At 40.3% G+C, this 12,091-nt stretch overlaps 1 protein-coding gene across 15 annotated transcripts in view; it reads right to left on the bottom strand.

The window, feature by feature from the left end:
• Positions 1 to 3,178: 3,178 nt before the first annotated feature.
• Positions 3,179 to 12,091, bottom strand: part of fli1 (Fli-1 proto-oncogene, ETS transcription factor) — a 70,839-nt gene continuing 61,926 nt past the window's right edge. For all 15 annotated transcript variants that reach the window (XM_059957199.1, XM_059957198.1, XM_059957186.1 and 12 more), the window contains one exon: positions 3,179 to 5,129. In XM_059957199.1, the coding sequence (XP_059813182.1) occupies positions 4,600 to 5,129 (530 nt within the window). In that variant the 3' untranslated portion in view covers positions 3,179 to 4,599. The remainder of the gene's footprint in view (positions 5,130 to 12,091) is intronic.

The raw sequence follows: 12,091 nt of genomic DNA, 5'->3' as shown, positions 1-12,091 counted from the left end.
CAAGATAGGACAAAGTCAGCACAGTTTCCTTGATGGAAAATCCTGCCTGATGAACCTGTTGGAATTCTTTGAGGAGATTACAAATAGGATGGATAAAGGGGATGCAGTGGATGTTGTATATTTGGACTTACAGAAGACCTTTGACAAGGTGCTGCACGTGACACTGCATGCCAAGTTAAGAGCCCATGGTATTGCAGGAAAGTTACTAGCATGGTTAGAGCATTGGCAGATTGGTAGGAGGCAGCGAGTAGGAATAAAAGGATACTTTTCTGGTTAGCTGCCAGTGACTAGTGGTGTTCCACAGGGGTCGATGTTGGGATCACTTCTTTTTATGCTGTATATCAATGATTTAGATGATGGAATAGATGGCTTTGTTGACGTTTGCAGATGATATGAAGATTGGTGGAGGGGCAGGTAGTGTTGAGGAAACAGGTAGGATGCAGAAGGACTTAGCCAGATTAGGAGAATGGGCAAGAAAGTGGCAAGTAAAATACAATGTTGGAAAATGCATGGTCATGCACTTTGGTAGTAGAAATAAATGTGCAGACTATTTTCTAAATGGGGAGAAAATCCAAAAATCTGAGATGTAAAGGGACTTGGGAATCCTTGTGTAGAACATCCTAAAGATTAACTTGCAGGTTGAGTTGGTGGTGAGGAAGGCAAATACCATGTTAGCATTCATCTCAAGAGGTCTAGAATACAAGAGCAGGGATTAGGCTTTATAAGGCAACGGTGAGGCCTCATCTTGAGTATTGTGAAGAGTTTTGTGCTCCTCATCTTAGAAGAGATGTGCTGGCATTGGAGAGGGTCCAGAGGAGGTTCACAAGAACGATTCCAGGAATGAAAGAGTTCTCATACGAGGAACGTTTGATGGCTCTGGGTCTGTACTCGCTGCAATTTAGAAGGATGAGGGGGGGATCTCATTTAAACTTTTTGAATGTTGAAAGGCCTAGACAGAGTAGATGTGGAAAGGATGTTTCCCTTAGTGGGAGAGTCAAGGACAAGAGGGCACAGCCTCAGGATAGAGGGGCATGCATTCAAAACACAGGTGCAGAAAATTTCTTTAGCCAGAATTTGTGGAAGTTATTACCACAGGCAGCTGTGGAGGCCAGGTTGTTGGGTGTATTTAAGGCAGAGATTGATAGGTTCTTGATTGGACATGGCATCAAAGGTTACAGCTAGAAGGCCAGGAAATGGGTTTGAGGAGAAGGAAAGAAGGATCAGCCATGATGGAATGGTGGAACAGACTTGATGGGCCAAATGGCCTAATTCTGCTCCTATGTCTTATGGAAACTTGAGGGGGGAGGGATGAAGTAAAGAGCTGGGAAGTTGATTGGTGGAAGAGATACAGGGCTGGAGAAGGAGGAGTCTGATAGGAGAGGACAAAAGGCCATGGAAGAAAGAAAAGGGGGAGGAGCCCCAGAGCGAGGAAATGGTGAGAGAGGGAAAAGGGGACAGCGAATGGTGAAGGGGGAGGTGGGCATTACCAGAAGTACAAGAAGTTGGTGATCATGCTATCAGGTTGGAGGCTACTCAGAAGGAATACAAGGTGTTGTTCCTCCAGCCTGAGAGTGGCCTCATCTGGAGGAGGCCATGGATAGACATATCAGAATGGCAATTCCCTAACAATCTCCCTTTGAAAATCAATGGCATTACCATCACCAAAATACCCTCCATCACTTGAACATCATTAGAGAATCAATTGGACCAGCCACATAAACACAACAGCAACAAGAGCAGGTCAAAATTTGTCAACTCTGTGGTGGATGATACATCTCCTGGTGTCCCAAGGTGTTTCAATTACCCATAAGGCATATCAGGTGTGCAATGGACACAAGTCCCAAGTTATCACAACTGATATTCTAGACGACGGCAAGAAGCAATCTTGTTTACAGCGTTAGCCCAAACCCTTAGCAAGAATTGCTGCAGCAATGTAAAATGGCTTCCTCACAACAAACCTGCAAGCAATTGATCATCTCTCACTGCTCTCCCTCTGCGTGGTATTCACAAGATGATGATCACTGATGCAGTGTTTCACATGGATTGGTGTCATGTCTCTGCAAGATCTTCTACTGGATGGATGCCTGTTGCATTATTCTGCACGTTTGCTGGAAATTCCTAAGCATTTTGCAGTTGAGTTTGTATACATGTGTTATGCAATTGAAATCCTGGGGCTACCAATGTAATACAAGAAACAAATCACCAAAATGACTGCACCTTCTCATCTGTGCACAGTAATTGCAAGCTATGCTGTCTCAGTAATTGAAAGATTTATAAAAACAGTGAAGAATTTAAGTCTACTGATTGTTCCTTTTTAATGCAAATAATTGACATAACTTTCCCAGCTTTTGTAGCAAGGGAGCGATGCTTTCAAGTACACTCAGTGGTCACTCTGTTATGTACAGGAGTGTACCTAATAAAGTGCCCACAGGAGTTGAACCCGGTGTGGTTTTCTGCTCCTCTAGCCCATCCACTTCAAGTTTTGACATGTTGTATGTTCAGAGTTGCTCCTCTGCACCTACAGTTGTAACACGTGGTTATTTGAGTTACTGTCGCCTTCCTGTCAGCTTGAACATCTGGCCATTTTCCTCTGACCTCTCTCATTAACTAGGTGATTTTGCCCACAGAACTGCCACTCACTGGATTCTTTTTTTTTGGCTTGTTTTTGCACCATTCTCTGTAAACTCTAGAGACTGTTGCATGTGAAAATCCAAGGAGATCAGCAGTTTCTGAGATACTCAAACCACCCCGTCTGACACCAACAATCATTCCACAGTCAAAGTCACTTACATCACATTTCTTCCCTATTCTGATGTTAGGCTGAACAACAACTGAACCTCTTGACCATGTCTGCATGCTTTTATACATTGAGTTCCTGCCACATGATTGGGTGATTAGATATTTGCATTAACAAGCAAGTGTACAGGTGTACCTAGTAAAGTGGCCACTGAGTATATGTTCTTGCTCTGATCTCCACTGACGTTGACTGTACCATTTATCACTACCAAGATAACAGTAGGCTAGGTATGGGGACAGTGCCTAAAAATGAAAAAAAGAGATAGAAGATAGAAAAGCAACCAAAGGAAAATGTCCCATTTCATCCATGTTAACAGGGATAATCATCACGTTTAACAGAGACTTTCTAAAAAAGTTACATCAGTAACACATGCTGTACGTGATAGGGATTTGTTAAGGCACTCCCTGATGCCATTGTTTATTGAATAATTTGCATAGTGTATGAAACTGTCATACATGCTGCTGCATCAATAGTACACAGTTCTCTTCACATTGAAATACATGTGTGTAATAACAACCATCTGTCTAAGGCAATGGTTCGTGGCACTTGATCTTACATCATAACTTGCCCTTGTGTAAGTGTTTGGCTTAATACAATATGCTGCAAAGGATTATTTGCAAAGGTATATAATTAAGAACTAATTGCATATATAATAGGTGATGCCCCATTTTAATGGGAAGATAGTGTCAGTGATTATTTAAAATGCTACATAAAGAGTTCAACAGCACTAAGAACTAAGGAATACATTGCTTCCAGCTATTCACAAGTTATAGAAAATAGCTATATCAGTGCTTCTGTCATTAGCAACACCTTATAAGAATAAACTTCTTTCAACAATTTCTATTCTATGTGTCCCTTTACTCAGTAAAAAGGCAGAGCCCATATGTACAGATATAAAGATCTACAGGCTACAAAATGATTACATTTAATCAAAATGAACTTGATAGTAAAACTGCATCTGTGACCGAGGTCAACTCGTGTAATACTGTAACATAAAGGAATTGTCATCATCTGCATAATTTATACAGTAATTTGCTTTATATGAGGATGCATGGTTGATCCAATATTGAATTCTTACAAACGCACAGCGTTTGTGTATCCTGTGTAATCTAATTTGCTTTCATATTCCTAAGGACAAAACAGAACTCTCTGTAGCAATATTCTTCCCTTGTTAGAATTGTCCTGCATGTCTGAGGTCCCCACAAATGCATCACTTGCTATTCATTCCACTGAAAAAGTGTCTCCATTCAACAGAAGTCGTTACTAGAACAAAGCTTCATCAGTGAAATGAAGAGCTGTGGAATATCCAGATCCAACAGTCCCTGCAACTGGCAAGTATATGAGCTGATCATCCAACGAGGAATATGTTGGCAGATCCTTGGTTATTAAAGACTGCGGTTTCATTCTAGAACTGGTAAATAATCCAGCGTTGTTAATTGATTGAAGAAACATCTCTGACTTGTCAACTGTTGGCTAGAATTATTTGGTGCAAATGTCCAAGGTTGTTCTTGTATCTTGGAGGATGATTTATTGTTGACCAGAATGGTTTAATGCTCACAAACATGTATAAGTTTCACAAGTTTCAATGTCCACTTTCAGACAACATATTAATAATTGGAGACTTTTTGAGATAGCAACAAGCTCTTCACTAGACAATGATGCAGGAATAGATGGAAATCCAGTTTAGCAACAGGCCTGGCATCCATTAATGTTCCACAGCCGTAAAGTTCCTGAGTCCCTAAAGTTCCAAATTTGGACATGGATCTATGTAGGTTGCAAAGCAGAAAAACCAGGGGCCGTTGTTAGTAATAGCTGCCCAAATGAGAGGGAACATGCGTGTTAGGATGACGGGGTACGTTTGGATTTGGGTAAATGCCTGCTGTAGGAGAACTCCAGTATGGTGAGGTTGGTCCAAAAAAGCTAGAGGATGTGACTGGCATAGAGGTTGGGTGAGGAGATACAAAGTTCATCTTCTGCTGATGCGCGTGATAAGAAGGCATGTAGGTAAGATCAGAGGGATACTTATACATAGAGGACTCCGTTGGATGTGGCTGGAGAGCTTGTGCAATGCCATGAAAGTCAAATTTGTATGCATAGCGTTTTCCATGAACCTTGGTCATGATGTTTTTGTCGTAATAGTAACGCAGAGCTCTGCTCAGCTTGTCGTAGTTCATGTTGGGTTTGCTTTTCCGCTCTCCCCACCGTCGAGCCACTTCATCCGGATCTGTCATTTTAAACTCACCATTGGTTCCTTCCCAGGTGATGCAGCTGGCATTAGAGCTGTCAGACAGCAGCTCCAGGAGAAACTGCCAAAGCTGGATTTGCCCACTTCCTAGAAAAAAATCAGACAAAAAATGTGCAGTAAATACACAACTGCAATCATACACAAGAAGCCATAGAACTACAAATCAGTTCTATTTTGAATAAACAACTATAATGTAAAGGGAAATTAAAACATTCCAATGACTTTCTCAGTAGCAACACTATTCAGAGTGAATTTAAGTTTGCTATTTCTCTGTTGTGACAGCCCAAGGAACAATTTCAGAGAGCTGCTTTGATAGCTTCTGCTCTCAGCAATCCCATAGCCACATTTTTTGCTATGGCAAAAGACCATAAGACAAAGGAGCAGAAGTCGGACATTCAGCCCATTCAGTCTGCTCTGCCATTTCATCATGAGCTGATCCAATCTCCCCTTTAGTCCCATTCCCCCGCCTTCTCACCATAACCTTTGATGCCCTGACTACTCAGATACCTATCAATCTCTGCCTTAAATACACCCAATGACTTGGCCTCCACTGCTGCCCATGGCAACAAATTCCACAGATTCACCACCCTCTGGCTAAAAATTTTTTTTCACATCCTTGTTCTAAATGGGAGCCCTGCAATCCTCAAGTCACGTCCTCTCATACTAGACTCCCCCACCATGGGAAACAACTTTGCCACATCCACTCTGTCCATGCCTTTCAACATTCAAAATGTTTCTATGAAGTCCCCCCTCATTCTTCTAAACTCCAAGGAGTACAGTCCAAGAGCAGTCAAACATTCCTCATATGTTAACCCTCTCATTCCTGGAATTATTCCAGTGAATCTTCTCTGAACCCTTTCCAATGTCAGCACATCCTTTCTTAAATAAGGAACCCAAAACTGCACACAGTACTCCAAGTGAGGTCTTACCAGTGCCTTATAGAGCCTCAACATCACATCCCTGGTCCTATACTTTATTCCTCTAGAAATGAATGCCAACATTGCATTCGCCTTCTTCATCTGATTTATTTTGTACTAGCATTCTGTTTATCAAACATTTATTAAAAGTAGATGGAATTTTTCATGAATTCTCACATTTTCTGGAAGAACTGTAGTGTTACAAAGGGAAGGTGACAAGTTGGATAACAATTGGTCAACAAAAGAAAACAATGTGCACTGTGAATTTCTATGAGTGGAGAGGTGTATATAATCAGGCTTAACAGGGGTCTTGCTTTTTCATGAACATTAATATTTCAAACCAGGAGATCTACTTAATAAATCTGTGCACAAATCAAAATTGGAAGCTTAGTAGATAATGCAGGAAAGTCTGGGCTATAAGAAGATATCAATGACATAAAAACAGAAAATGATGGAACTTTACAGCAGGTCAAGCAGCATATGAGGAGAAAGAAGCAGTAAAATTTTTTCAGCTCAATAATGTTCCATCAGAAGATAATCAGTGGAATTATCAAGTGGGCATAAATGTGGCAAATGCATTTCTGTCCAGAAACACACAACATATTACATTTATGGAGGGAAAATGAGACAAGGAAATACTTGAAAAGACCAAGGGTTCCTTTGAGTGCATGTACACAAATCATGGAAGAGGTCAGAATATGAATAGGCTAGAGAATGAATGTGACAGGCAACTGGAAACTCCAGGTCACACTTATAACTTGAATTGAAAGAGTGTGCAGTCTGACAGTTTTCATCTGCTTTGCAGTTGCCTGTCACTTTAATTCTCCATCACCCTCAACTGTGGCCTGGCCTGTCTGTCTTTTTTCTGCACTTACACATTTCCAACAAATCCAAATTTCAACTCAAGGAACAGAATGTAATCTTATGACTGAGCACAGGAAATAGCAAATACTTCAACAGTTTTGGAGAGCAACTGTTTCCATAAGACGTAATTAAGTCATTTGGCCCATCAGGTCTGCTCTGCCATGTCATTGTGGCTGATTTATTTTCTCTTTCATTCCCATGCTGCACCCTTCTCCCCATAACCTCTGACACCCTACTAATCAAGAACCCATCAACTGCCGCTTTAAATATACCCAATGACTTGGCCTCCACAGCTGTCTATAGCAATGAATTTCACAGATTCACCACCCTCTAGCTAAAGAAGTTCCTCCTCATATTTATTCTCCTTCTATTCTGAGGCTGTGTCCTCTGGTCCTAGACTTTCCCACTATGGGAAACATCCTCCCCATGTCCACTCTATCTAGGCCTTTCAATAGGGCTCAATGAGATTCCACTCCCTCCCCCATTCTTCTAAACTCCAATGAGATCATGCCCAGGGCCATCCAATGCTCCTCATACATTAACCTTTCATTTCTGGGATCATTTTCATGAACCTTCTCTGGATCCTCTCTAATGTCAGTACATCCTTTCTTAGATAAGAAGCCCAAAAGTTGCTTACAATAGTCCAAGCACAGTCTGGCCAGTGCTTTATATAGCCTCAGCTTACATCCTTGCTTGTATATTCCACTCTTCTCAAAATAAATGCTAACTTGCTTTTGTCTTCCTTACCACTGACTTAACCTGCAGGTTAACTTCAGGGAGTCCTGCACGAGGACTCCCAATACCATTTGCACTTCTAATTTCTGAATTTGTTTTGATCTTTTTACATAAGAACTGACTACTCTTGGTAAACAGGTAACATTAAATCTGTTTATCTGTCCTTGCATATTCTGCTTTATCTACTGAGTATTTCTGGCATTTTCTAAGTTATTTCAAATTTCCAGCATCTGCAGTGTGTTACATCTACAGTTCCTGCAATGTTTATTTTCTCTTATTCCTCCATTCCCATCAGTCCCATTCTTCTATTTACAACTCTTTCAAGTATGATTTGTTAATTATTTATCTATGATTATTACTATGGTTTTTTTTTTTGGATTTGTACAATTGGTTGCCTTTTGCAAATTAGTTGGTTGCCCATCAACGTGTGTAGTTGTTCATTGATTCTACTGTGTTTCTTTCTATTTATTGTGAATGCCCACAAGAAAATGGATCTCAGGGTTGTGTATGGTGACATATGTGTACTTTGATAATAAATTTACTTTGAACTTTGATCTTTGATCTTTTGAAGCTTGGAACTGATCAGCTGTGATTTACAAGCCTTCACCATCGTCATTCAGCCGACACCACAGTCACTGACATCGTTTAATCTCTCTTGATCTCCACCGTATTACAGGAGACACTCCCTCTGATCTCTCACTATGACTCCCTGCCTGCAACAAAAACGGCTTCTCACCCCACATACAGTTATGTTTAACGATTATTGACCCCAAACATTGATTGCATTTCTTCCTCTCCGTATTGCTATCTAAGAGGGTGTTCCAGGTTTTAGAAGCAATAGTGATTAAAGAATAGCAATATATATCCATGTTAAAGGGGATCTACAGATAATGACATTCCCATATGTCCATATACCTTGTGTTTGGTGGGACAGCTCATGGATTTTGATCTATCATCATCTTTGAGCTTCCTGGCTGCTTTTGGAGATGTACTCATCAGTCAAGTGGGGAATATTTCTGTGCACTCTTTTGCTGCCATGTGAATCATAGAGGGGCTTTTGGGTAAGCTACAGTAGCAATGTGGATGATCTAATTCAATTTGTCTATCGTGTCACCTGGGATACTGGTAACTGCTGGGGTTCAACAATGTTCAAATTTCAAAGTTTATTATCAAAGTACAAATACATCACTATATGCTACCCTGAGATTCATTTTTGTGAGCATACTCCTTAATAGAATAATAATCACAATAGAATCAATGAAAGACCGCACCAACTTGGGATTTCAACCAGTGTGCAAAAGAAAACAAACTGTGCAAATACAAAAAAGCAAGAAATAATAATAAATAAATAGATAGATAGATAAATAAATAAATAGGCAATAAATATCAAGAATGTGAGATGAAGAGTCCTTGAAAGTGAGCTCATAGGTTGTGGGAACATTTCAGTGATGGGACAAGTGAAATAGAGTGAAGTTATCACCTTTGGTTCAAGAGCCTGCTGGTAATGCTATTTAATGTAAGAGATATTTGGTTACACTCTCAGCTTTCTCTTGAAGGAGATTATTCCTCTTGGCACTTCGATAGTACATATTTTACTTGCTCTTATCAGCCCATGCCTGAATGTTATCCAAGTCTTGTTGCATTAAACATGGCCTGACACATTCAATGAGTAGTTGCAAATGGGACATTGTGCAATCTTGCATGTGCATCCCCACTTCTGACAAAGCAGTTGTAGATAAATGGGCCAAAGATACAGCCTTGTGGAATCTCTGCATTGATTCCCCGAGGCTGGGATTTTTGGTACACTTGAGCTACCTCACACCTTGTTCGGTAAGTCCTGAAGAGCTTGGCTAGAGCAATAAACTGCACAATTCTCAAGACCACAATTTCTGTGGATTGGTAATAGTATCTCCACCTCACTGATGATCAACACTAGTGCATCTCAGGAATGTGTGCTTAGCCCACTGCTCTACTCTCCCTATACCCATGACTGTGTGGCTATGCATAGCTCAAATGTCATCTAAAAATTTGCTGATGATACAACCATCATTGGTAAAATCTCAGATGGTGGTGAGGGCATACAGGAGAGAGATATATCAGCTAGCTGGGTGGTGTCACAGCAACAATTTTGCACTCAGCATCAGTGAGACCAAAGTGCTGATTGTGGACTTCAGAAAGGGTAAGATGAGAGAACACAAACTAATTCTCATAGAGGGATCAAAAATGGAGAGAATGAGCAATTTCAAGTTCCTGGGCGTCAAGATTTCTGAGGATCTAACCTGGTGCCAACATATCGATGCAGCTATAAAGAAGGCAAGACTGCGGCTATATTTTATCAGGAGTTTGAGGAGATTGGGTTTGTCACCTAAAATACTCAAAAACTTCTATAAATGTACCATGGAGAGCATTCTGACTAAAATGTTCCTCTACACTATTATAGTTGCTGGTATGCCTTCTTTTTGATTGCATCAACCTGGTGATTCGAACTCAACAAGTGCCACAGCATGTTCACAGTGTCCCTCCAGCATCTCCAAAGGGATCCTTGGCTTCTGCATCAGGAAACGCCAGAAATGACCTGATGAGACTAACCAGGAAATCTAGGAGCTAATTAACTGCAAGCACCTGACATTCTTCGATTGTAAAATCCACCATGCATCAAGAGAAATGTACCTGAGGCCAAGAGCTAAAGAACAGCGGTAGAAAAAAAAAGACCAGAGGAGGTTCAACAACTTGGTGCTAACCGTGACGTGGACAGATCCTTCAGTATTGTATTTACCAGCTAAACATGCACACTCTGGGGCTGAGGGAGTGGGGGGGAAAGGATCAGAATGGCGGAGCAGACTCACTGGGCAAAATAGCTAATTTCTGCTTTTTGTCTTATGGTCTTATGATCTCCTCAGAGTAAACAGTATATTAACACATTGTACATCATCATGACACACTTCATACCAGAATATGACACCACACAATAACAAGAAGCTATACAGTAATAGTTTTCACCACACTGTAATCCCAATGCAGGGTCTTGACCCAAAGCATCAACAATTCCTTTCCCTCCAAAGATGCCGCTTGACTCACTGAGTTCTTACAGTAGACTTTTTTTTGCTCCAGATTCCCATATCTGCAGCCTCTTCTGTACCACATTAAAAGGAATCAGATATAAACAGATGTGATCACATTAACATACTATGTCCAAACTGTGATCAACAAAAATTACTGAAATTTCAAACCACTCCCTAAAACTTGCACCACAAAATACTCTACCACAAAATAACAACATAAAATTGAATACAATAAACTTCTGTTGCACAGTAATCAAGAGGTTTACAGTAAAATATTCTACTGCGAGTGATAAATGACATCATTCTAATAAATCGTAGCACATAAAATAATCTGCACTAATGAATCATAGAAAATTTATGACAGAGACAGAGAGAATTTGTCTCCTAGTGCTGGAAAAACTCTTCACCTTTGAGCACTAGGTAGACCAAGTAAGTACTTTAGCTGTTACACTACATCAGTCAACAATATTGTAGCACGTTAATAAACCATGCTACACTGTAATAAGAGTATCTACTGGGAAACTCTCAAGTTAAGAACCATGCTGACATCCTGCATTTCACTGAAATATTGTCATGGTCTGAGTTTAATTGTACAGTGATAATCTACAGACCAAAATATTGCATTACTGTGAGATATTTGGTCCACATAATTATACCACCTACTCACTAAAAGATGAGTTCAGTATTGGTGCAGATGTGGTGCAGTATTAAAATTCTATGATTGTGATCAGTTTCAGCCAAGTTTGAGACTATCATAGTGTAATAGACTGAACAATTAACTTTGACAGTAAAGCTGTGCCACAATGTGACAAACTGACACCAAAGCACCACATCAGAGAGTAATAAACTGCACTGCTTTGCATCATGATCCTTTTCCACAGGACAATAACCTGAATCATACCAAGATACTGCAGGGCCTGTGGGAGCCTATACAATGAACATCTGACTACACAGTTATGACCTACACTACACTACAATGTCGCCACACCATAATAAACTGAGTGGAGACATCGCTTAATTTGCTGGTGGCCATTTTTTTTTATCTGCTACAAGAATTAGAGAAACCCAAAATGTTTTCTGCTGCATTAGGACCCTGTTGAAGATGACATGCTCATCATGTGCTTCACACTAAGGTTTAGTCTAAACCGGGAAAAGCCAAAAAATAAATAAACAGCTTCCCAAGCTGAAAACACAGTAAATCCTTGTGACACGTTGTGATCAATCGAACTGCACCACCCTGGAATGAAGTGAACATTAAAATAAAAATCTGCACTCTTCAGTGCTACTACTGGACCACAGTAAATCATTGCCAATGCTATAATGAACTGCACAGTCAAATAATGTACCACCCAGTGAAAAATTCGGTGCCACCCAATCATAAACTAAACCCCAACAAAATAATGTCCAACACTTTGTTAAACTGCCACACATTAAAATGTTGAAAGCATACCCATAACTGAACCAATAAAAA

This window comes from Hypanus sabinus, chromosome X2 (genome assembly GCF_030144855.1).
Source record: "Hypanus sabinus isolate sHypSab1 chromosome X2, sHypSab1.hap1, whole genome shotgun sequence".
In the NCBI taxonomy this organism is placed as follows: domain Eukaryota; kingdom Metazoa; phylum Chordata; class Chondrichthyes; order Myliobatiformes; family Dasyatidae; genus Hypanus; species Hypanus sabinus.
This window is presented reverse-complemented; position numbering and strand designations above follow the sequence as displayed.